The sequence below is a fragment of the Oncorhynchus gorbuscha genome, linkage group LG15 (genome assembly GCF_021184085.1).
Source record: "Oncorhynchus gorbuscha isolate QuinsamMale2020 ecotype Even-year linkage group LG15, OgorEven_v1.0, whole genome shotgun sequence".
NCBI classification, from domain to species: domain Eukaryota; kingdom Metazoa; phylum Chordata; class Actinopteri; order Salmoniformes; family Salmonidae; genus Oncorhynchus; species Oncorhynchus gorbuscha.
The window spans coordinates 8,879,505-8,906,871 of NC_060187.1; the positions used below are offsets into that span (position 1 = coordinate 8,879,505).

At 46.8% G+C, this 27,367-nt stretch overlaps 1 protein-coding gene across 13 annotated transcripts in view; it reads right to left on the bottom strand.

The window, feature by feature from the left end:
* LOC123996580 (disks large homolog 1-like) overlaps positions 1 to 27,367 on the bottom strand; it is a 320,554-nt gene that overhangs the window by 178,051 nt on the left and 115,136 nt on the right. For 5 of the 13 annotated variants that reach the window (XM_046300045.1, XM_046300039.1, XM_046300038.1 and 2 more), the window contains one exon: positions 20,839 to 20,946. The exons of 5 other annotated variants lie outside the window; for them this stretch is intronic. In XM_046300045.1, the coding sequence (XP_046156001.1) occupies positions 20,839 to 20,946 (108 nt within the window). Of the gene's footprint in view, positions 1 to 1,315; positions 3,141 to 10,732; positions 10,917 to 20,838; positions 20,947 to 27,367 lie in introns of those variants that run through there. 3 more of the 13 variants (XM_046300053.1, XM_046300050.1, XM_046300052.1) reach the window with 3 other exon arrangements.

A 27,367-nucleotide genomic window follows, 5' to 3' on the forward strand; every position in this document is an offset into this window, starting at 1 on the left:
GAGTGCTTCTGGCGCCAGCTGCCTACCCCACAGACATCAGGGTACAGACGGACAGCAGGCCCTGGACATCAGGGTACAGACAGACAGCAGGCCCTGGACATCAGGGTACAGACAGACAGCAGGCCCTGGACATCAGGGTACAGACAGACAGCAGGCCCTGGACATCAGGGTACAGACAGACAGCAGGCCCTGTTGATTTACTACAACACAGGACTGGATGGGAACACAAGCCCCACTTGGTCATGATGTCACTGATCAAGTTCAGCTCACTAGTGAGCCTCTTCTTGAACAAGCATCTTTACACCAACAATTTGCTCAACAGATTTTCATGAGGGTTTGCCAAAACATTAAAAGACTAATTAAACCTGTGGTTCATCGTGCTCTTGTCTTGTCCTTTCATCTGTTATGGTTCCATCAGTATGTAATTGATGATAATTATCAGAGGTGAAAGTTGAGCCTCCAGTACAGTAGTGACCATGAGCCCTCCTGCCTCACCAGACACAGAGAATAACCAACCGGCCCTGATCTCTCCTCCACTCCCAACTCCCGATGGTTGACAAGACAGGAAGACAGGACTGAGACAGCACTATGTGAGGACAGCAGCCAGGTTAGTTCAACTTGGTCCAGGAATAAATGATTGACTTGATGCATTAAGGAGGACGGAGAAGCAGGACATCTAACGCACCAGAGAGGTATTAGGAGGTGTCTCGGTGCCAAGGGGACTAGGGATTGGTCTAACGCACCAGAGAGGTATAAGGAGGTGGCTCGGTGCCAAGGGGACTAGGGATTGGTCTAACGCACCAGAGAGGTATAAGGAGGTGGCTCGGTGCCAAGGGGACTAGGGATTGGTCTAACGCACCAGAGAGGTATTAGGTGGCTTGGTGCCAAGGGGACTAGGGATTGGTCTCGGTAAACACTTCAGGTTCTACAGTACACTGCCAGGAGACTGGCGGACAGATCTGCACCTCTCCACAAGGCCGAGGAAACACGCATCTCAGTTTACACTTTCAATGCTGAGCTTTCTGGGAACCTTCTGCATCTTCTGCCTACATGCTTAGAGACATCTTAGAGCAACAGTAGCTGCCATAGTAACCTTGAGGAATATAAATAGAAACATTGTTTGCCACACAAGTATCAGAGGCTACAGTCTACACGGGCAAATATCAAGCCCAAACAATTGAACAATCCAGAATTGTTCCTTGCCCTGTCCACAAACACACACAGAGTATTACCAGGCAATAAAAGCAGGAACTCCGCAGTGTGAGCACATTTACAGTACACCTGTTGGTACTACAGATGTGTGATCTGGAATTACCTGAGTGGCTCCGGCTGTGATGCAGTCACTAAAGGCGTTTCTCTTCGAGAAGAAGGTGATGAGCTGCTGCCAGTGAGAGGAGGAAGAGGAGGAGGAGGAGGAAGGTGAGCCCGTATGATGTCCCGAGGACAGTTCCTCTGAGGCGCCTCTCTTGGGCCCCTGTTTCTGTTTCTGGGGCCCCCCGTGCCCTTGGCCCCCGCCTCCACCACTCCGCCCACCTCGTGGGAACTGAGTGTTGTTGCCGAAGATGAAATTCATCTCAGGAGCAAGGGACCAGAAGAGGGAAGAGAAATAACTATCCCCTCTTCTCTTCTTTTAGAGCCGGGAACGAGAAAACAGTTGGCTTGCAGGGCGATTGAACTGGCAGCCACAGAGGAGAGGAATATAAGGTGGAGGAGTTGGAGTGGTGTGCTGGCACGGGTTAGGTTACTCACTGCATCCTATTGAGCAGTAAGGGGGACCAAAAGTCCAAAAGGAAGTCCATTTAGATGGTCCTGCATCCTCTGTTCCCTAACCAGGGGGACACACCAGACGCAGCATGGTCAACAGCTGGGAAGGCAGTTAGGACGGAGAGACACAGATGGCACCGCCAGCAACTCCCCAGCAGTAGTCTCTCTGGATCACTGGGACTCTTCTCTCTCTCCTTGTTCTCTTCTCTTTCAATAACGACAGCACGGGGGGGTTCGAAAGGCAGGAAATGGGCTTGATTACCTGACGAGTCTTGGAGACATCAGAAGAAGGGAGCTCTGTTTCTTTCTGTCTCTCCCTTGCTTACAGGTTGTAAGTGGACCTCCAGTGAAGTGCAGTCAAAATGATCAGGGCTCAATCACAGTACATTCTTAACAGGAGAACAGCTCAGAGACCCTCCCCCCCCCTCTAAACCTCCACACTCACATTAAATATAGATGGAGAGAAGATCCATCCTGAGCTCTGATCTGGTGTGGTCTTCCTCCTCCTCCTCTCTTCCACTCCTTTCCTCTCCTCCTCTCCACCCTCCTCCCCCTCACTCAGTCCCAGAAGAGTTGAACTCTATTGAAAGTCATCAGAAACCTCTGTGGCCACAGGAAAGCTTCCACTGAGTGGTGTTACTGATTGGTCCTGCCACTCCAGAGCCATTGTCCAGGCGTAGAAACCCTTTCGTCGCCAGATATGATTATGGACGCTGTTGACGCCCCTGCCAGCCAAACATAAAACTGAAACTCAGAGTCTCTCTCTAAAAGGTGCTCGCAGGTCCAGAAGGAGCAGACAAGAGGAGAAAGGAATAAGAAAATTCCCAAAAAGCGTTTGAGAACAAGATGAGTGCGAGACGCCACAGATGCACTTCACAGATGAGTGTGTAGAATCCAGGAAGGAAATATTAGCCGTTAGCCAGTTCAGTCGGGTAAACGTCGGCTTCTGGTGCTGCGTGATGCTGACTGTGTGTGTGTGTGTGTGTGTGTGTGTGTGTGTGTGTGTGTGTGTGTGTGTGTGTGTGTGTGTGTGTGTGTGTGTGTGTGTGTGTGTGTGTGTGTGTGTGTGTGTGTGTGTGTGTGTGTGTGTGTGTGTGTGTGTGTGTGTGTGTGTTCTCCTCCTCGGGTGTTTTCAGACACTGCAGCTCGCTGATCTCCTACACATACTGCCGCCACCGATCCACAGTGGAATAACAACAGCCTGTGCCAATCAGAGGGGAACAAAGGAACAGGATCCTGGTTTGTGTGAACGCCTGTTGATTCTCTTGTCTCCTCCTCCTCCTCTTCCTCTCACACTAAAATAGTAGAAGCATCCTCCTCCTCCTCCATCCAGAGCCAGCCTATAGCTGAGCCAGAGTCACAGGTGTCAACGAGGTAAGAGCCATTGTCACAGCTCGTGCTCCTACTCTGTGAGGACCGGCACCATGGCAACAGCTTTCACATCAAATAGAGCTGCAACCCCATCAACCAAGCTCCTCCCTCCCTCGCTGCTCCTACAACTCCAAAGATATTCTCCAGAGACAGAGAGAAATGACAGGACTCCTCGTCCACATATCATCACTGTGGTGTCTGTGTCCACATATCACTGTGGTGTCTGTGTCCACATATCATCACTGTGGTGTCTGGGTCCACATATCATCACTGTGGTGTCTGGGTCCACATTTCATCACTGTGGTGTCTGGATCCACATATCACTGTGGTGTCTGGGTCCACATATCATCACTGTGGTGTCTGGGTCCACATATCATCACTGTGGTGTCTGTGTCCACATATCATCACTGTGGTGTCTGGGTCCACATATCATCACTGTGGTGTCTGGGTCCACATATCATCACTGTGGTGTCTGGGTCCACATATCACTGTGGTGTCTGGGTCCACATATCATCACTGTGGTGTCTGGGTCCACATATCATCGCTGTGGTGTCTGGGTCCACATATCATCGCTGTGGTGTCTGGGTCCACATATCATCGCTGTGGTGTCTGGGTCCACATATCATCGCTGTGGTGTCTGCGTCCACATATCATCGCTGTGGTGTCTGCGTCCACATATCATCGCTGTGGTGTCTGCGTCCACATATCATCGCTGTGGTGTCTGGGTCCACATATCATCGCTGTGGTGTCTGGGTCCACATATCATCACTGTGGTGTCTGGGTCCACATATCATCACTGTGGTGTCTGGGTCCACATATCATCACTGTGGTGTCTGGGTCCACATATCATCACTGTGGTGTCTGGGTCCACATATCATCACTGTGGTGTCTGTGTCCACATATCATCACTGTGGTGTCTGTGTCCACATATCATCACTGTGGTGTCTGTGTCCACATATCATCACTGTGGTGTCTGTGTCCACATATCATCGCTGTGGTGTCTGTGTCCACATATCATCGCTGTGGTGTCTGGGTCCACATATTATCACTGTGGTGTCTGTGTCCACATATCACTGTGGTGTCTGGGTCCACATATTATCACTGTGGTGTCTGGGTCCACATATTATCACTGTGATGTCTGGGTCCACATATCATCACTGTGGTGTCTGGGTCCACATATCATCACTGTGGTGTCTGGGTCCACATATCATCACTGTGGTGTCTGGGTCCACATATCATCGCTGTGGTGTCTGGGTCCACATATCACTGTGGTGTCTGGGTCCACATATCATCACTGTGGTGTCTGGGTCCACATATCATCGCTGTGGTGTCTGGGTCCACATATCACTGTGGTGTCTGGGTCCACATATCATCGCTGTGGTGTCTGGGTCCACATATCATCGCTGTGGTGTCTGGGTCCACATATCATCGCTGTGGTGTCTGGGTCCACATATCATCGCTGTGGTGTCTGGGTCCACATATCATCACTGTGGTGTCTGGGTCCACATATCATCGCTGTGGTGTCTGGGTCCACATATCATCGCTGTGGTGTCTGGGTCCACATATCATCGCTGTGGTGTCTGGATCCACATATCATCGCTGTGGTGTCTGGGTCCACATATCACTGTGGTGTCTGGATCCACAGGCACCTACAGTCAGGTGCTGATAGGATCAGCCTCACTGTAGCTAGGAGAAAGAAATAGCATCTACCTCTAGGTAGCACTACAGCTGAGGAAATGGCAGGGATATTTATTTTCAGAGAGTAAAATCATATTTTACTACTGTGTATAGTGCTGTGGTTAGCTGGGGAAATGGCAGGGATATTTATTTTCAGGGAGTAAAATCATATTTTACTACTGTGTATAGTGCTATGGTTAGCTGGGGAAATGGCAGGGACATTTATTTTCAGGGAGTATAATCAGATTTTACTACTGTGTATAGTGCTGTGGTTAGCTGGGGAAATGGCAGGGACATTTATTTTCAGGGAGTATAAATAATACTGTTGGTATACGCTTAGATTATGGTGATTTTATGCACAAGTATTCAGCACATTTGATGCTTCTGCCATGATATAGAAAAACAGTTTGTTCCATCACTGCTGCAAGGAGATGCGTTAGTAATTTAACTAGCTGATGTTCTCCAACAATGTTATTAACCCATGAATAACCACAGCTACAGGTAGGTAAGTTCCATCCAGGTGTCTCACTATGTTACAGGAGGCTCTTCCTGAGACCTTTCACGCCCACACACACCCACCCACTCACCCCACCTACCCACGAACTCCACCCACACACACACACCCACACCCACACTATCACCCCTCCCATCCACACCCACCCACCCACTCACCCCACCCACCCACGAACTACACCCACAAACTCCACCCACCCATGAACTCCACCCACTCACTCACTCACTCACCCACCCACACACACTCACCCACTCACTCACTCACTCACCCACCCACCCACCCACCCACCCCACCCACCCACCTACCCACCCCCACCCACGAACTACACCCACAAACTCCACCCACCCATGAACTCCACCCACCCACACACTCACCCACCCACACACACACTCACCCACTCACTCACTCACCCACCCACCCACCCACCCACCCCACCCACCCATGAACTACACCCACAAACTCCACCCACCCATGAACTCCACCCACTCACCCACCCACCCACTCACCCACCCACAACTACACCCACAAACTCCACCCACCCATGAACTCCACCCACCCACCCACCCACCCACCCACCCCACCCACCCATGAACTACACCCACAAACTCCACCCACCCATGAACTCACCCACTCACCCACCCACCCACCCACCCACCCACGAACTACACCCACAAACTCCACCCACCCACTGAACTCACCCACCCACACACCCACACTCACCCACCCACCCACCCACCCACCCACCCACTACACCCATGAACTCCACCCACTCACCCACAAACTCCACCCACCCTGAACTCACCCACCCACACACACACACTCACCCACCCACCAATCCATTACACCCATGAACTCCACCCACTCACTCACCCACCCACTCACCCACCCACTCACCCAACTCACCCACCCACTCACTCACCCACTCACCCACCCACCCACCCACCCACCCACTCACCCACCCACTCACCCACTCACCCACCCACTCACCCACCCACCCACCCACTCACCCACCCACCCACTCACTCACCCACTCAACTCACCCACCCACTCACCCACCCACCACTCACCCACCCACCCACCCACCCACTCACCCACTCACCCACTCACCCACCCACTACACCCATGAACTCCACCCACCCACTCACCCACTCACCCACCCACTCACCCACCCACCCACCCACTACACCCATGAACTCCACCCACTCACTCACCCACCCCCACCCACTCACCCACCCACTCACTCACCCACCCACCACCCACCCACCCACCCACCCACCCACCCACTACACCCATGAACTCCACCCACTCACTCACCCACCCACTCACCCACCCACTCACTCACCCACCCACCCACCCACTCACCCACTCACCCACTCACCCACCCACCCACTACACCCATGAACTCCACCCACTCACTCACCCACCCACTCACCCACTCACCCACCCACTCACCCACCCACCTACTACACCCATGAACTCCACCCACTCACTCACCCACCCACTCACCCACTCAACCCACCCACTCACCCACCCACTCACCCACTCACCCACTCACCCACCCACCCACCCACCCCACAGTAAATGAGATATCCAAACACCACCTGCCCATCTATGCCAAGAACCGAACACATGTGAATGACACACTCATACAAGCCGTCAGTCTTTCCTGTACCTGCTTGATCACTTCCAGTGTACTCAGGCAGACAGCGCGGCTGTCAAACCTCTGTCTGCATCCTCATCCTCAGTCCAACGTGACCTTATACATGTAGGAGCAGCTCAATAATGCATTGCCAATTAAAAAAGTACCCGGGACATGTATATTTGATGAGAGTGGTGCTGCGGACCCCTGAGTGTGTTCCACAGAGTTAAAAGTATTTCTCTCAGCTCAGCTCTCCCCTGGAAACACTGACATAGACACAGTGCATTGGGAAAGTAATTCAGACACCTAGACCTTTTCCACATGTTGTTACGTTACAGCCCAATTCTAAAATGGATTAAATAAAAAACGTTCCTCATCAACCTACACACAATACCCCATAATGACATCACAATAGCCCATAATGACATCACAATACCCCATAATGACATCACAATACCCCATAATGACAAAGTGGAAACAGGTTTTTAGAAATGTGTGCAAATGTATTAAAATAATTAGAACTCTGATACCTTATTTACACAAGTATTCAGTCTAATTTGCTATGAGACCAGAAATTGAGCTCAGGTGCATCCTGTTTCATTGATCATCCTTGAGATGTTTCTACAACTTGATTGGAGTCCACCTGTGGTAAATTCAATTGATTGGACATGATTTGGAAAGGCAAACACCCGTCTATATAAGGTCCCACAGTTGACAGCCCATCTGGGGAAGGGTACCCAAACAAATCTGCAGCATTGAAGCTCCCCAAGAACACATTCTTAAATGGAGGAAGTTTGGAACCACCAAGACTCTTCCTAGAGTTGGCCACAAGGCCAAACTAAGCAATCGGGGGAGAAGGGCCTTGGTCGGGGAGGTGACCAAGAACCCGACGGTCACTCTAACAGAGCTCCAGAGTTCCTCTGTGGAGATGGGAGAACCTTCCAGAAGGACAACCATCTTTGTAGCACTCCACCAATCAGGCCTTTATGGTAGAGTGGGCAGACCGAAGTAACTCCTAAATAGTTTGCCAAAAGGCACATAAAGGACTCTCAGACCATGAGAAACAAGATTCTCTGGTCTGATGAAACCAAGATTGAACTCTTTGGCCTGAATGCCAAGCGTTACGTCTGGAGGAAACCTGGCACCATCCCTACAGTGAAACATGGTGCTGGCAGCATCATGCTGTGGGGATGTTTTTCAGCGGCAGGGACTGAGAGACTAGTCAGGATCGAGGGAAAGATGAACGAAGCAAAGTACAGAAAGATCCTTGATGAAAACCTTCTCCAGAGCGCTCAGGACCTCAGACTGGGGTGAAGGTTCACCTTCCAACAGGACAACGACCCTAAGCACACAGCCAATACAACGGAAGAGTGGCTTCGGGACAAGACTCTGAATGTCCATGAATTGCCCAGCCACAGCCGGGACTTGAACCCGATCGAACATCTCTGGAGGGACCTGAAACTAGCTGTGCAGCGATGCTCCCCATCCAACCTGACAGAGCTTGAGAGGATCTGCAGAGAATGGGAGAAATTCCCCAAATACAGGTGTGCCAAGCTTGTAGCGTCATACCCAAGATGACTCGAGGCTGTAATCGCTGCCAAAGGTGCTTCAACAAAGTACTGAGTGAAGGGTCTGAATACTTATGTAAATGTGATGTTTCAGTTTTTATCAATGTATAAAACATAAAAACCTGTTTTTGCTTTGTCATTATGGGGTATTGTGTGTAGATTGATGAGGGTGAAAAACAATTGAATACATTTTAGAATAAGGCTGTAACGTAACAAAATGAAAAAGTCAAGGGGAATAGTTTCCAAATTAGCTGTATATGCAAAGTTCAACAAACTACAGTACCCTCCCTACTCAAATCAACAAACTACAGTACCCTCCTTACTCAAATGAACAAACTACAGTACCCTGCTTACTCAAATTAACAAACTACAGTACCCTCCTTACTCAAATGAACAAACTACAGTACACTCCTTACTCAAATCAATAAACTACAGTACCCTCCTTACTCAAATTAAACTACAGTACCCTGCTTACTCAAATTAACAAACTACAGTACCCTGCTTACTCAAATCAATAAACTACAGTACCCTGCTTACTCAAATGAACATTCCATGATATTATCACTTGAGTTGTAGAACTAGCATGTACATTTTCCAACGTTTTTGAGCTGATCCATGGTGCAGATACAGAATAATAATAAGGAAGCTACTCAAATGACGTTTCAAATGAATGACCAGTGTAGTCACGGTGTAAGTATCCCAGGTAAACTGTATCCCAGGTAAACTGTATCCCAGGTAAACTGTATCCCAGGTAAACTGTATCCTATACTAATAATATACTATAATGTAAAGCCGTAATACTGTAAATATAATGGATAATAATATACTGTAAAGCCTTAATACAGTAAATATACTAATAATATAATATACTGTAAAGCCTTAATACATTATATATACTAATATTATACTGTAAAGCCTTAATACATTATATATACTAATATTATACTGTAAAGCCTGTTGTACTCAGACAGGACAAACCGACTCCAATAAACTGAACCTACATTTTGGCTAAAATAACCAAAGCACCACTCCATCCAATCAATGCAGACATAAATTGAGCACGTAAAACGTAACAGATGAAGTGACGTGGCTCCATGACATCTGCCTCACGTCTAATCAATCACCATTTCAAACATGACATCATCGTTGGCACAACCACTGAAGCATAATCCATCTCCATTCAAGCCCCTCTTCCTGCTGCTGCTGCTGCTACTGGTTAATTACCATCTACACGCATCTCTCAGAGACACACAGCGTAACGGGCGGACAGAGACGGACAGGGACACTGAAAAGGGTTCATTTGTCTCTCGTTCTGCTCTAAAAGTCACTCAGAGGGCAATTTGCTTACTAACTTACTGCAGCTCAGCTCACGTAGCATTGCAGCACAGCACTGGTCGGTCTGTCTGTCCAGCGGCATCACACCCACGGTAAGGAGTAGGCTGAGATCTCTGTGCTGTGGGAGCAGTGTGTTACTGTGGAATGGAGTGGGATGTGTGTGTAAAGTCAGAGTGTAGTGCTACTCCTGGGATTTAATGTAGGTGTGTGCTGTTACAACAACAGAGAGTTCCTGTTGTCGGAGGTGAGAGCAGGAAAGGGAGCTAAAACAATGCATCGTCATGACGACAAAACAAATCTGCTTTACATTTAGAAAGGGCATTGTTATTCCTGTAAGACTACAACACCAAGAAACAGGCTTTCTAAAACAGCCCCACATAAACACTAAACAAATCAACAACCCTGATCAATGTCTCCAAATCAACTCCATACAAAACAAATCAACAACCCTGATCAATGTCTCCAAATCAACTCCATACAAAACAAATCAACAACCCTGATCAATGTCTCCAAATCAACTCCATACAAAACAAATCAACAACCCTGATCAATGTCTCCAAATCAACTCCATACAAAACAAATCAACAACCCTGATCAATGTCTCCAAATCAACTCCATACAAAAACAAATCAACAAACCTAGCTTCATATATAAAACAGTAAACAAATCCTACAAACAAACCTAAAAACCAACTTCACAGTTGTTAGTTCTCATTCACAGTGGTTGAAAACACAGACAGAAGTCTGGTCTGGAAATGTTCACTGCAGAGGGCAGTGAAGAGTTCATCAGCTTACAGTATCAGTCAATGACAGACTATGACACCTACCCACAATTACTGACAGTAGATACATCCCCCCTACCTACCAGTAAGGTCTGCTGCAGTCCCTTGGTTCTCCTCATGGTCTTGATTAGGCGCCAGCCTATCTTTTTGGCGTACCACACTGAGGCCAACATGTCCCCCTCTGGTACGGCTCGCGCTAACACACACACACCTCCTGATCGTGGGTCTGTCTGTGGGGACCTGAAAGGGGTCTGTCGATGAGCAGAGCTCAGGAAATGCTAACTTGTCCCCCTGCGTCGCACAACACAGCCAGCATGTCACCGCCAAGCAGAACGCTGAGCCACAAGCCCGGAGTGTGTGTGTGTGTGGCGGGTACGAGATAAGGAACCGCTGCTCTGTCTGCTTCCAGCGGCACACACACACACACACACACACACACACACACACACACACACACACACACACACACACACACACACACACACACACACACACACACACACACACACACACACACACACACACACACACACACACACACACACACACACACACACACACACACACACACAGGACGCTAAGGGACAGTGATGAGAGACGAGTGGTTGGCATGGGAGGGAGACAGCAGGTTTAGAGGACTCTAAATTTCCGTCTGCTGAATCATTCACTTAGAGAAGGGGAGAGAGAGAAGGGGAGGGGAGAGAGGGGGAGGGGAGAGAGAGAAGGGGAGGGGAGGTGGATCATTTCTCACCGTTGTCTCACTCTTCCCATCCCTCTTCCCAGCCCCATCACCACATTCTGTCCCCCCTCCTCTCTCAGGCAGGAGAGCACCTCTACTAAGTCATACCAGAGAGCCCCTCCGCTAAGTCATACTAGAGAGCCCCTCCGCTAAGTCATACTAGAGAGGCCCTCCGTCATACTAGAGAGCCCCTCCGCTAAGTCATACTAGAGCCCCTCCCCTCCACTAAGTCATACTAGAGAGCCCCTCCGCTAAGTCATACTAGAGAGCCCCTCCGCTAAGTCATACTAGAGAGCCCCTCCGCTAAGTCATACTAGAGAGCCCCTCCGCTAAGTCAAACTAGAGAGCCCCTCCGCTAAGTCATACCAGAGAGCCCCTCCGCTAAGTCATACTAGAGCCCCTCCGCTAAGTCATACTAGAGAGCCCCTCCGCTAAGTCATACTAGAGAGCCCCTCCGCTAAGTCATACTAGAGAGCCCCTCCGCTAAGTCATACTAGAGAGCCCCTCCGAGCCCCTCCGCTAAGTCATACTAGAGAGCCCCTCCGCTAAGTCATACTAGAGAGCCCCTCCGCTAAGTCATACTAGAGAGCCCCTCCGCTAAGTCATACTAGAGAGCCCCTCCGCTAAGTCATACTAGAGAGCCCCTCCGCTAAGTCATACTAGAGAGCCCCTCCGCTAAGTCATACTAGAGAGCCCTCCCACTAAGTCATACTAGAGCCCCTCCGCTAAGTCATACTAGAGCCCCTCCGCTAAGTCATACTAGAGCCCCTCCGCTAAGTCATACTAGAGAGCCCCTCCGCTAAGTCATACTAGAGAGCCCCTCCGCTAAGTCATACTAGAGAGCCCCTCCACTAAGTCATACTAGAGAGCCCCTCCACTAAGTCATACTAGAGAGCCCCTCCACTAAGTCATACTAGAGAGCCCCTCCACTAAGTCATACTAGAGAGCCCCTCCACTATAGCCAACAATTTTAGATAAGACGCAGAGCTCCACCACAGCAGGTTGAGTCTCCGACCAGCCAATCACTCATTCACTTCCGTCCCTCCATGTCTCTCTGAGGCCAGAAGTTGGCACTTCTCATAGTCTACCCTAATATAGTACATTAGCTTAATGACACAGAGAGGTACTGGCCTGCGATCACTAAGGCTTCACTCACACAGGCAACCCAATTCAGATATGTTTTTCTCAAAAAAAAGATCTGATGTGATTGGTCAAAAGACAAATTGGTGAAAAAACATATATCTGAATTAGGCTGCCTGTGTGAACTTTCTCTGGGTGTGTCCACACTGCACCTCAGCCCTGGGATAAGAGATTTTATCCCGGGGATAACATAGTATTCACACTTTACACATTCTAGTGGGCTAGCACCAACCTTAACCCAGGGCTAGCTGGTCCTGCTCCGGAGCAGGGGTAACGTGAACTCTACGGGGTTAGCCCCAGAAACACGGTGAAACAGGGTCAAGAACAACGCCTAGAATGTTCACTGTCCAATCACAAGCTGCACTATCACTTAATTCACATATGCTTGTGATGCCTGTAATGTGTTCTGTATGTTATATTGGTAAGTTACATTTCCCTGTAATGTGCTCTGTATGTTATATTGATAAGCTACATTTCCCTGTAATGTGTTCTGTATGTTATATTGGTAAGTTACATTTCCCTGTAATGTGTTCTGTATGTTATATTGATAAATTACATTTCCCTGTAATGTGTTCTGTATGTTATATTGGTAAGTTACATTTCCCTGTAATGTGTTCTGTATGTTATATTGGTAAGTTACATTTCCCTGTAATGTGTTCTGTATGTTATATTGATAAGTTACATTTCCCTGTAATGTGTTCTGTATGTTATATTGTTAAGTAACATTTCCTCCATACAGCTGAGGGCAAAAAGCCTAAATTCTTTCATCTAGGCAAAAGCATTGGTTGCTAATGCCGAACAAAATGGTTTGCTTTGCAGGCTGGCTAATGTCTTCTCACTCTACAGCTGAAAGGGCAGCAAATCCTCCATTTTCATCTGTTTTCTATTGACATTTAGTTGGATAAATCCATGACAATAATATTGTTGTATGATTTCAACAGGGTCAGAAAAGTTGATGTCTCGTTCGTGCACAACATTCTCTGTACAGGGGTAAAATGAAACATTGTTGCTGAGGTCCGACAAACCATCAGTGTTGGAAATCCAATGCTCGGCTAGAATTTAGAGCAAATCATGTGGTAATAAATGTCTTATTGTTTATATTGTTGGTCTGGTGTCAGAGATGGAATGTTGGGTCTCGTGTCAGAGATGGAATGTTGGTCTCGTGTCAGAGATGGAATGTTGGTCTCGTGTCAGAAATGGAACAGAGATGGAATGTTGGTCTCGTGTCAGAGATGGAATGTTGGTCTCGTGTCAGAAATGGAACAGAGATGGAATGTTGGTCTCGTGTCAGAGATGGAATGTTGGTCTCGTGTCAGAGATGGAATGTTGGTCTCGTGTCAGAGATGGAATGTTGGTCTCGTGTCAGAGATGGAATGTTGGTCTCGTGTCAGAGATGGAATGTTGGTCTCGTGTCAGAGATGGAATGTTGGTCTCGTGTCAGAGATGGAATGTTGGTCTCGTGTCAGAGATAGAATGTTGGTCTCGTGTCAGAGATGGAATGTTGGTCTCGTGTCAGAGATGGAATGTTGGTCTCGTGTCAGAGATGGAATGTTGGTCTCGTGTCAGAGATGGAATGTTGGTCTCGTGTCAGAGATGGAATGTTGGTCTCGTGTCAGAGATGGAATGTTGGTCTCGTGTCAGAGATGGAATGTTGGTCTCGTGTCAGAGATGGAATGTTGGTCTCGTGTCAGAGATGGAATGTTGGTCTCGTGTCAGAGATGGAATGTTGGTCTCGTGTCAGAGATGGAATGTTGGTCTCGTGTCAGAAATGGAACAGAGATGGAATGTTGGTCTCGTGTCAGAGATGGAATGTTGGTCTCGTGTCAGAGATGAAATGTTGGTCTCGTGTCAGAGATGAAATGTTGGTCTCGTGTCAGAGATGAAATGTTGGTCTCGTGTCAGAAATGGAATGAGAATGTTGGTCTCGTGTCAGAGATGGAATGTTGGTCTCGTGTCAGAAATGGAACAGAGATGGAATGTTGGTCTCGTGTCAGAGATGGAATGTTGGTCTTGTGTCAGAGATGAAATGTTGGTCTCGTGTCAGAGATGAAATGTTGGTCTCGTGTCAGAGATGAAATGTTGGTCTCGTGTCAGAAATGGAACAGAGATGGAATGTTGGTCTCGTGTCAGAGATGGAATGTTGGTCTCGTGTCAGAGATGGAATGTTGGTCTCGTGTCAGAGATGGAATGTTGGTCTCGTGTCAGAGATGGAATGTTGGTCTCGTGTCAGAGATGGAATGTTGGTCTCGTGTCAGAGATGGAATGTTGGTCTCGTGTCAGAGATGGAATGTTGGTCTCGTGTCAGAGATGGAATGTTGGTCTCGTGTCAGAGATAGAATGTTGGTCTCGTGTCAGAGATGGAATGTTGGTCTCGTGTCAGAGATGGAATGTTGGTCTCGTGTCAGAAATGGAACAGAGATGGAATGTTGGTCTCGTGTCAGAGATGGAATGTTGGTCTCGTGTCAGAGATGGAATGTTGGTCTCGTGTCAGAGATGGAATGTTGGTCTCGTGTCAGAGATGGAATGTTGGTCTCGTGTCAGAGATGGAATGTTGGTCTCGTGTCAGAGATGGAATGTTGGTCTCGTGTCAGAGATGGAATGTTGGTCTCGTGTCAGAGATGGAATGTTGGTCTCGTGTCAGAGATAGAATGTTGGTCTCGTGTCAGAGATAGAATGTTGGTCTCGTGTCAGAGATGGAATGTTGGTCTCGTGTCAGAGATGGAATGTTGGTCTCGTGTCAGAGATGGAATGTTGGTCTCGTGTCAGAGATGGAATGTTGGTCTCGTGTCAGAGATGGAATGTTGGTCTCGTGTCAGAGATGGAATGTTGGTCTCGTGTCAGAGATGGAATGTTGGTCTCGTGTCAGAGATGGAATGTTGGTCTCGTGTCAGAGATGGAATGTTGGTCTCGTGTCAGAGATGGAATGTTGGTCTCGTGGCAGAGATAGAATGTCGGTCCACGTTGTGTTTGTCCATTAGCCCATTAGCCCAGGGCTTTGGAATACAACTGTGAATACAACTGTGAATACAAATGCTTGTGTGAACACAGGATACGCTAGTCCAGGGCCAGTCTAGCCTGGGGCTAAGAACAACGCAGTGTAAAAAGGCATTCTCTGCCCATCTGTACCACCTATCTGTACTCTGTATGGCACCAGGCCCATCAGTATATTAGAGGTCGACCGATTATGATATTTTGACGCCGATACCGATTATTGGAGGGCCAAAAAAGCCGATACCGATTAATCTGATTGTTTTATTTGTAATAATGACAATAACAACAATACTGAATGAACACTTATTTTAACTTAATATAATACATCAATAAAATAAATTTAGCCTCAAAGAAATAATGAAACATGTTCAATTTGGTTTAAATAATGCAAAAACAAAGTGTTGGAGAAGAAAATAAAAGTGCAATATGTGCCATGTAAGAAAGCTAACATTTCAGTTCCTTGCTCAGAACATGAGAACATATGAAAGCTGGTGGTTCCTTTTAACACGAGTCTTCAATATTCCCAGGTAAGAAGTTTTAGGTTGTAGTTATTATAGGAATTATAGGACTATTTCTCTCTATACCATTTGTATTTCATATACCTTTGACTATTGGATGTTCTTATAGGCACTTTAGTATTGCCAGTGTAACAGTATAGCTTCCATCCCTCTAGTTAGCGCGCGCTAACTAGCTAGCCATTTCACTTCATTTTGCTGGAGAGATTTTGATAGAGGTTGATTTTGATGGGAGTTCATTGCTGGAAAGTTGGTATGTTTTGTGAGTTTGTTGCTCAGATAGAGCTTATTTGATGTCCTTTGTTTCTTTGTTTGTGAAATTGTTTAATATTCTGTTTCATTTGTTCCCAGGGGGAGAAGGGGAAGGCACCTTGGGAGTGCTTAGGCAAGAGGCCCGCGGGCATACATATACCCGTAGCATATTCGCTGTCTAGGCACACTAAGTAAGACCTGGGCGGACCACCCCCTGTATTTTGGTTAGGGCACCAGGTGGTGCTAAATTAGGTAAGTAGTGGGTAGGCAGGTAAGATAGGAGAGGGGGGCTTTGAGATGTACTTTCTTTGCTTTGGTTCCGTCCAGCCCCTTTTCCCCATATTACCGTGAAAAGGAATAAAGTCCTTGTAAACGGTACCACATTCTATCTGTTGTCATCATTACGCGCACCTACAGTCCAGACCTTTTTCACTTCACGGAGAGTTGAGTTGTAGCAGGGTGTTGCGTAACAATCATTAACCATGTGTAGTTAACTAGTGATTATGATTGATTGTTTTTTATAAGATAAGTTTATTGTTAGCTAGCAACTTACCTTGGCTTACTGCATTCGCGTAACAGGCAGTCTCCTTGTGGAGTGCAACGAGAGAGAGGCAGGTCGTTGCGTTGGACTAGTTAACTGTTTAACTGCAAGATTGGATCCCCCGAGCTGACAAGGTGAAAATCTGTCGTTCTGCCCCTGAACAAGGCAGTTAACCCACCGTTCCCAGGCCGTCATTGTAAATAAGAATTTGTTCTTAACTGACTTGCCTAGTTAAATAAAGGTATATAAAAAAAAAAGATTTTTTTAAGACGTTTTTTTTTTTTTATATACCGATTTGCGATTGTTATGAAAACTTGAATTCGGCCCCAGTTAATCGGCCATTCCGATTAATCGGTCGACTTCTAATCTATATGTACTCTGTATGGAACCAGGCCCATCAGTACTCTGTATGGCACCAGGCCCATCAGTACAGTCTATCTGTACTCTGTATGGCACCAACTCCATCAGTACCATCTATCTGTACTCTGTATGGCACCAGGCCCATCTGTACTCTGTATGGCACCAGCTCCATCAGTACCATCTATCTGTACTCTGTATGGCACCAGGTCCATCAGTACCGCCTATCTGTACTCTGTATGTCACCAGGTCCATCAGTACCATCTATCTGTACTCTGTATGGCACCAGGCCCATCTGTACTCTGTATGGCACCAGCTCCATCAGTACCATCTATCTGTACTCTGTATGGCACCAGGCCCATCTGTACTCTGTATGGCACCAGCTCCATCAGTACCATCTATCTGTACTCTGTATGGCACCAGGTCCATCAGTACCGCCTATCTGTACTCTGTATGGCACCAGGTCCATCAGTACCATCTATCTGTACTCTGTATGGCACCAGGCCCATCAGTACAGCCTATCTGTACTCTGTATGGCACCAGGCCCATCAGTACCGCCTATCTGTACTCTGTATGGCACCAGCTCCATCAGTACCGCCTATCTGTACTCTGTATGGCACCAGGTCCATCAGTACCGCCTATCTGTAGTCTGTATGGCACCAGGTCCATCAGTACCGCCTATCTGTACTCTGTATGGCACCAGGCCCATCTGTACTCTGTATGGCACCAGGCCCATCAGTACCGCCTATCTGTACTCTGTATGGCACCAGGTCCATCAGTACCGCCTATCTGTACTCTGTATGGCACCAGGCCTATCTGTACTCTGTATGGCACCAGGCCCATCCATCAGTATGGCACCAGGCCTATCTGTACTCTGTATGGCACCAGGCCCATCAGTACTCTGTATGGCACCAGGCCCATCAGTACTCTGTATGGCACCAGGCCCATCAGTACAGTCTATCTGTACTCTGTATGGCACCAGGCCCATCAGTACAGGTCTATCTGTACTCTGTATGGCACCATCTCCATCAGTACCGCCTATCTGTCATCTGTGGCACCAGGCCTATCTGTACTCTGTATGGCACCACCAGGTACCATCCATCATGGCACCAGGCCCATCTGTATCATCAGTACCAGTCTATCTGTACTCTGTCCATGTACCATCTATCTGTACTCTGTATGGCACCAGGTCCATCAGTACCGCCCAGGTCAGGTCCATCAGTACCGCCTATCTGTACTCTGTATGGCACCAGGTCCATCAGTACCATCTATCTGTACTCTGTATGGCACCAGCCCATCAGTACCCTATCTGTACTCTGTATGGCACCAGGCCCATCAGTACCGCCTATCTGTACTCTGTATGGCACCAGTCCATCAGTACCATCTATCTGTACTCTGTGGCACCAGGCCCATCAGTACAGCCTATCTGTACTCTGGCACCAGGCCCATCAGTACCGCCTATCTGTACTCTGTACCAGCTCCATCAGTACCGCCTATCTGTAGTCTGTATGGCACCAGGTCCATCAGTACTGCCTATCTGTACTCTGTATGGCACCAGGCCCATCTGTACTCTGTATGGCACCAGGCCCATCAGTACCGCCTATCTGTACTCTGTATGGCACCAGGTCCATCAGTACCGCCTATCTGTACTCTGTATGGCACCAGGCCTATCTGTACTCTGTATGGCACCAGGCCCATCAGTACCACCTATCTGTACTCTGTATGGCACCAGGCCTATCTGTACTCTGTATGGCACCAGGCCCATCAGTACTCTGTATGGCACCAGGCCCATCAGTACTCTGTATGGCACCAGGCCCATCAGTACTCTGTATGGCACCAGGCCCATCAGTACTCTGTATGGCACCAGGCCCATCAGTACTCTGTATGGCACCAGGCCCATCAGTACTCTGTATGGCACCAGGCCCATCTCTTTGCCCAGACCAGAATTAAATGGAGCAGTTGAAGATAGCTCATGCACTTATTGGCCTGAAGAAGCAGTCCACATATCACAGCATGGACTCAACTCTGCTCCTATAAACACTAGGTTCACTGGACAGGAGATGGCTACTGAGGGGAAGGAGACGTACAAAACTAAATGAAATCTGACAGGATGGTTGAAACCATAACCATTAGCCAAACATTTTTTTAACGGTCTATTTCCCAGAAGGCCATTTTTCATGACATAAAGCTTACTTCCTCAATGAAAATGAGCTGAATACTAAACAAATGTATATGCCAACAGTTGATCAAATCAAGATGTTATTGGTCACATACACATGATTAGCAGATGTTATTGGTCACATACACATGGTTAGCAGATGTTATTGGTCACATGGTTAGCAGATGTTATTGGTCACATACACATGGTTAGCAGATGTTATTGGTCACATGGTTAGCAGATGTTATTGGTCACATACACATGGTTAGCAGATGTTATTGGTCACATGGTTAGCAGATGTTATTGGTCACATGGTTAGCAGATGTTATTGGTCACATACACATGGTTAGCAGATGTTATTGGTCACATACACATGGTTAGCAGATGTTATTGGTCACATACACATGGTTAGCAGATGTTATTGGTCACATACACATGGTTAGCAGATGTTATTGGTCACATACACATGGTTAGCAGATGTTATTGGTCACATACACATGATTAGCAGATGTTATTGGTCACATACATATGGTTAGCAGATGTTATTGGTCACATACACATGGTTAGCAGATGTTATTGGTCACATACACATGGTTAGCAGATGTTATTGGTCACATACACATGGTTAGCAGATGTTATTGGTCACATACACATGATTAGCAGATGTTATTGGTCACATACACATGGTTAGCAGATGTTATTGGTCACATACACATGGTTAGCAGATGTTATTGGTCACATACACATGGTTAGCAGATGTTATTGGTCACATACACATGGTTAGCAGATGTTATTGGTCACATACACATGATTAGCAGATATTATTTGCAGCAGAGCCAGCTACAAGATCACAAAGACACACAAATGAGCCCTTTTGCAATCCAAAGCAATGACATCCATGTAAACAGAAAAGACAAAACAACGTTGCTCCTAGCCATCTCAAAGCTGGCAAGCTCTCTATGGGTAATGGTGCCACCTAGGGCTGGCAACGTGTTACTGCAACACTGGCAGAAATACTGACAATGTAAGAGCTATAGAAGTGTTATCAACAAATGAAATAACTGAAAAGCAACAACAAAAAAGCTTGGGCAGCGATGTGGTCAGAGTGGGCAGCGATGTGGTCAGAGTGGGCAGCGATGTGGTCAGAGATGTGGTCAGAGATGTGGTCAGAGATGTGGTCAGATTGGGCAGCGATGTGGTCAGAGATGTGGTCAGAGATGTGGTCAGAGTGGGCAGCGAGGTGGTCAGAGATGTGGTCAGAGATGTGGTCAGAGTGGGCAGCGATGTGGTCAGAGTGGGCAGCGATGTGGTCAGAGTGGGCAGCGATGTGGTCAGAGTGGGCAGCGAGGTGGTCAGAGTGGGCAGCGAGGTGGTCAGAGTGGGCAGCGATGTGGTCAGAATGGAAAGCTATGTGGTCAGAGTGGGCAGCGATGTGGTCATTCCGAGGCGACATAACGGAGCGTGGCACAGCAGGTGGTTGGGTCAGTTGGTGTTACCTGTAGAAGGGCGTGGTGGGTAGCATACAGCGTAGAGAAGTCAGGAACAGGAACGTCCTCATAGCCTACAGGCGAGCCAGCGTCGAAGATACACTCCAACGACTCTACCTACAGTACAGAGGACAGGGACTCAGCATGTTACTACAAGGTGTACACACACACACACACACACACACACACACACACACACACACACACAGCATTTGGAAAGTATTCAGACCCCTTGACTCTCTACTCATTTTTGTTACGTTACAGCCTTATTCTAAAATGGATTCAATTGCCCCCCTCCTCTCAATCTACCCACAATAGCCCATAATGACGAAGCAAAAAACATGTTACGTTTTCAGACCCTTTATTCAGTACTTTGTTGAAGCACCTTTGGCAGCAATTACAACCTGGACACTTCTTGGGTATGACACTACAACCTGGACTCTTCTTGGGTATGACACCACAACCTGGACTCTTCTTGGGTATGACGCTACAACCTGGACTCTTCTTGGGTATGACACTACAACCTGGACTCTTCTTGGGTATGACGCTACAACCTGGACTCTTCTTGGGTATGACCCTACAACCTGGACTCTTCTTGGGTATGACGCTACAACCTGGACTCTTCTTGGGTATGACGCTACAACCTGGACTCTTCTTGGGTATGACGCTACAACCTGGACTCTTCTTGGGTATGACGCTACAACCTGGACTCTTCTTGGGTATGACGCTACAACCTGGACTCTTCTTGGGTACGACGCTACAACCTGGACTCTTCTTGGGTACGACGCTACAACCTGGACTCTTCTTGGGTATGACGCTACAACCTGGACTCTTCTTGGGTATGACGCTACAACCTCGACTCTTCTTGGGTATGACACTACAACCTGGACTCTTCTTGGGTATGACGCTACAACCTGGACTCTTCTTGGGTATGACGCTACAACCTGGACTCTTCTTGGGTACGACGCTACAACCTGGACTCTTCTTGGGTACGACGCTACAACCTGGACTCTTCTTGGGTACGACGCTACAACCTGGACTCTTCTTGGGTACGACGCTACAACCTGGACTCTTCTTGGGTATGACGCTACAACCTGGACTCTTCTTGGGTATGACGCTACAACCTGGACTCTTCTTGGGTATGACACCACAACCTGGACTCTTCTTGGGTATGACGCTACAACCTGGACTCTTCTTGGGTATGACGCTACAACCTGGACTCTTCTTGGGTATGACGCTACAACCTGGACTCTTCTTGGGTATGACGCTACAACCTGGACTCTTCTTGGGTATGACGCTACAACCTGGACTCTTCTTGGGTATGACGCTACAACCTGGACTCTTCTTGGGTATGACGCTACAACCTGGACTCTTCTTGGGTATGACGCTACAACCTGGACTCTTCTTGGGTATGACGCTACAACCTGGACTCTTCTTGGGTACGACGCTAGACGCTCGGCACACCTGTCTTTTTGCACTTCTTACAGGTTGGATGGGGAGCGTCCCTGCACAGCTATTTTCAGGTCTCTCCAGCGATGTCCGGGCTCTGGCTGGGCCACTCAAGGACATTCAGAGATTTGTTCTGAATCCACTCCTGCGCTGTCTTGGCTGTGTGCTTAGGGTTGTTGTCCTGTTGGAAGGTGAACCTTCGCCCCAGTCTGAGGTCCTGAGCACTCTGGAGCAGGTTTTCATCAAGGATCTCTCTGTACTTTGCTCCGTTCATCTTTCTCTCGATCCTGACTAGTCTCCCAGTCTCTGTCGCTGAAAAACATCCCCACAGTATGATGCTGCCACCACCATGTTTCACTGTAGGTACCAGGTTTCCTCCAAACGTAACGCTTGGCATTCAGGCCAGGGTGTTCAATGTTTGTTTCATCAGACCAGATAATCTTGTTTCTCATAATCAGAGTCTTTAGGTGCCTTTTAGCAAACTCCAAGTGGGCTGTCATGTGGCTTTGACTGAGGAGTGGCTTCACCGATTACTCACTTTGGCTGGGCGGCCAGCTCTAGGAAGAGTCTCGGTGGTTCCAAACTTCCTCCATTTAAGAATGGAGGCCACTGTGTTCTTGGGGAGCTTCAATGCTGCAGATTTGTTTGGGTACCCTTCCCCAGATGGACTGTCAACTGTGGGACCTTACATAGACAGGTGTGTGCCTTTTCAAATCATGTCCAATCAACTCAATTTTCTACAACTCCAGTCAAGTTGTAGAAACATCAAGGATGATAAATGGAAACAGGATGCACATGAGCTCAATTTAGAGTCTCATAACAAAAGGGTCTGAATACGTATGTAAAGAAAGTATTTCTGTTTTATGCAAAACTTCCTAAAAACCTGTTTTTGCTTTGTCATTATGGGGTATTGTGATGTCATAATGGGGTATTGTGATGTCATTGTGGGGTATTGTGATGTCATTGTGGGGTATTGTGATGTCATTGTGGGGTATTGTGATGTCATTGTGGGTTAATGTGTTTAATGAGGATATTTTTTTATTTATGTAAATACGTTTTTATTTATGTAAAAATGTAAATGTGCTAAAAATGTATAAAAACCTGTTTTTGCTTTGTCATTATGGGGTATTGTGATGTCATTATGGGATATTGTGATGTCATTGTGGGGTATTGTGATGTCATTGTGGGGTATTGTGATGTCATTGTGGGGTATTGTGATGTCTTATGGGGTATTGTGATGTCATTATGGGGTATTGTGATGTCATTATGGGGTATTGTGATGTCATTATGGGATATTGTGATGTCATTATGGGATATTGTGATGTCATTATGGGGTATTGTGATGTCATTATGGGGTATTGTGATGTCATTATGGGATATTGTGATGTCATTATGGGGTATTGTGATGTCATTATGGGGTATTGTGATGTCATTATGGGGTATTGTGATGTCATTATGGGATATTGTGATGTCATTATGGGGTATTGTGATGTCATTATGGGGTATTGTGTGTAGATTGATGAGGGGGAAGAAAAACTATTTAATCCATTTTAGAATAAGACTGAAATGTAACAAAATGTTGAAAAGAGGAAGGGGTCTGAATACTTCCTGAATGCACTGTGTACATACAATGTACACACACAACTGAGAGACACTGAAATGTGTTCACACGCAGTGATGAGGTCGGATCAGTATAATGAGATGATATCAAAATCAGCCAGGATGCTGTCTGCTCAGATGGATACTGTAGCCCCCTCAAACTCTGGACCTCAAAGCCAGTTCCAAATCTAATCTAATTGTATTGGTCACATACACATATCCACTGCATGTTATCGTTCCCCTCTAATCAGGGACTGATTTAGACCTGGGACACCTGGTGGGTGCAATTCATTATCAGGGAGAAACAGAAAACCAGCAGCACTCTGGAAGCTCGTACGGTCAGAGTTGAAAACCCCCTGCTGTAGCCTATACTACGAACGCAACACTAAGAGAAGCCAAAGTTCCCCTCCTGAAGAGAACGCCAAGCTCACAGAGACCATTTCAACTCCACATACAAACACAGACTGATCTCCATGCAAAAATCCACACACTTGGATTTCTTCAAGATGAACAGAGATGATGTGACTGCTGAATGGAAGATGACCGTGACGGCATGAAAAGCCCCCCGTACAGAAACGTGCGTTTGTGCAGCCAGCAAGACGAATGTGTGAGCTGTACGTACACCCCAATGAAAATGCACTACGAGTATGTCTGCTAAATGACTTAAATGTAAATGTAAATGAGTATCCACACATCCTTTACAATTTACAACAACCACTTCCTACTAAAACGTTAGCGATACACTTTATAAAACAACTTAACAAAACACGCCCAGTAAATATGACACTACACAGTGAGGGTGAACTTTAATGTGTGAGTGTGGAGAGGTATGGCGGTGTGGCGTGTCATAAAAGTATGCTGCTGTGTGTACTGTTGTTCTGGCCCGTACATAAGGTCATGAGGGACAGTGCAGTTGGGTGCAGGCTGGCCCAGCCCCCACAGCCCTGAGGGACCGGAGTCCTGGAGAGAAACAAGATGGCTGCTCCATCTGTCAGGACCTACAGAGCCAAGCAGCCCAATGGGATGCTACTGTGAGGCTACGCAAACACCCCGCACGGGGCACCACCAAAATAACCACACAGAGACACACAGACCACACACTGAACTAACAAACAAAAACACTAGTCACAACAAATCTTTAAAAAGAGTCAAAGGCATCACTGAAAACTGTACTTGGGTTTAGTAAATTAGCTTTATGACTTTATGACTCTAGTAAAGAAGTTGCAATATGCCAATGTTCATTGTCTGCGTCAATAGTTAAATACAATTCAGAAGGCAGGGTGGAGCTATTGCCATATTGTCGCCATATTGTCTTTACATATCCAACCCTGTCTGAACTAATACAGGTCCCGAGGTCCTAGAGGTGGTCAATATATGATTGGGACAAAAAATGTAGTTGCAGAGAAGTGGTGTCCTCCTAGCTGCAGTGACAAGAATAATCCACTAGGTGGCGGAATAGAGCCATTATGAACAATGACCGTGAAATCCCACAAGATCCATTTAAACTGGTGTACACAACAAGATTTTGGCCTGGATGAAGCTTTCCCAGACAAGCTTTAGAGATCAGAGACAAAATCCCTATGTTGTTGCCTTCCTTGGGGCACACGGCCGCCACGGAAGCTCATTAAATGTGAGTGGGTCAGAGACGCAATCTCAAGGCTACTGATCCCAGTCTTTGAGCAGTCCCAGACGTCCCGATATTTTCTAACATGTTTGATTTTATGGGCACAAAATCTGCAATCCTCTTGTAGTGCGAGATGGGCAACGACATGTTCTGAGAACCGTGATTAACAATAGCCAATGAGAGCTCGCCAGAGAATAAGGCAGTGGGTTAATGCTCACTACTATTATGTGTTTGTAGTTGCCGTTAAAAAAATATACTGGAATCACTCAGTCTAATTTCAGTTTGTGACACAAAACAAGCACTCAGAATGTTCAGAATCATTGTACCATCTAAACCGCTGTGAAATATATTTTATATAACGTTGTATTTTCAGCTGTTTGAAGCTGGTGTAAGAAACCGAAAGTAAAAGACGCAACAACAAAAAACCTAAAGGTAAGAACGAGAAGCATAGAAATACTGCCCGTCTTAACCGGTGTAAGGTCATCATCGAAGTAAGCCGATTCAAACAGCTGATTTTCGGAGTAATCTTTAGAATGATTACAACATGTAAACCGTTGAAATGGGTTTTCCAGTATCTGATGGGACCATGTGCCATCGCAATCCTTAGCTCTTTCGAGCGTGTGAAGTGAGTTCAGAAAAACAAAAAGTTTGAATCTTAGAAATAGTTTACACAAGAAATAAGAATTTGTTCTTAAGTGACTTGCCTAGTTAAATAAAGGTTCAATTTAAAAAAAATACAAACTTTATATGTCCAAACTCAGAATAATGGTTGTTGTGGTAGAATATTAATTTTGATGAGTAATTTTCTACATTTATCAAAGTCCCATCAGATAGCTTGATTTCAGATGTGTCCATGTAAACAGGATTATTAGCTAAACTGTTATTCTCGCAAAGCATGTCAACGTTTAAATCCAACTACTATATTAATCAGATTATTCACACTAATCCTATTATGTACTGTAACCAGACAGCAGGTATGGAGAATCCTCACGAGCCCCCCCCCCCCCACGCCACATCGTTTAGTGACCTCACCACAACGTTGGCAAGACAACTAACTACAGGACAGAAATGGTTCAATGGACTTTGATGGTCTTGTTGTAGTGTTCACCCAGCATGACTGTAGCCTGTCTGGACTGAAGACTGATTGAGAAACATCTGAACTGTTCTTAATGTCACATGATTAGTGATAATCTAGAGACAACACGGTAGCACCATATCTAGAGACAACACGGTAGCACCATATCTAGAGACAACACGGTAGCACCATATCTAGAGACAACACGGTAGCACCATATCTAGAGACAACACGGTAGCACCATATCTAGAGACAACACGGTAGCACCATATCTAGAGACAACACGGTAGCACCATATCTAGAGACAACACGGTAGCACATATCTAGAGACAACACGGTAGCACCATATCTAGAGACAACACGGTAGCACCATATCTAGAGAGTAGCACAACACGGTAGCACCATATCTAGAGACAACACGGTAGCACCATATCTAGAGACAACACGGTAGCACCATATCTAGAGACAACACGGTAGCACCATATCTAGAGACAACACGGTAGCACCATATCTAGAGACAACACGGTAGCACCATATCTAGAGACAACACGGAGCACATATCTAGAGACAACACGGTAGCACCATATCTAGAGACAACACGGTAGCACCATATCTAGAGACAACACGGTAGCACCATATCTAGAGACAACACGGTAGCACCATATCTAGAGACAACACGGTAGCACCATATCTAGAGACAACACGGTAGCACCATATCTAGAGACAACACGGTAGCACCATATCTAGAGACAACACGGTAGCACCATATCTAGAGACAAGACGGTAGCACC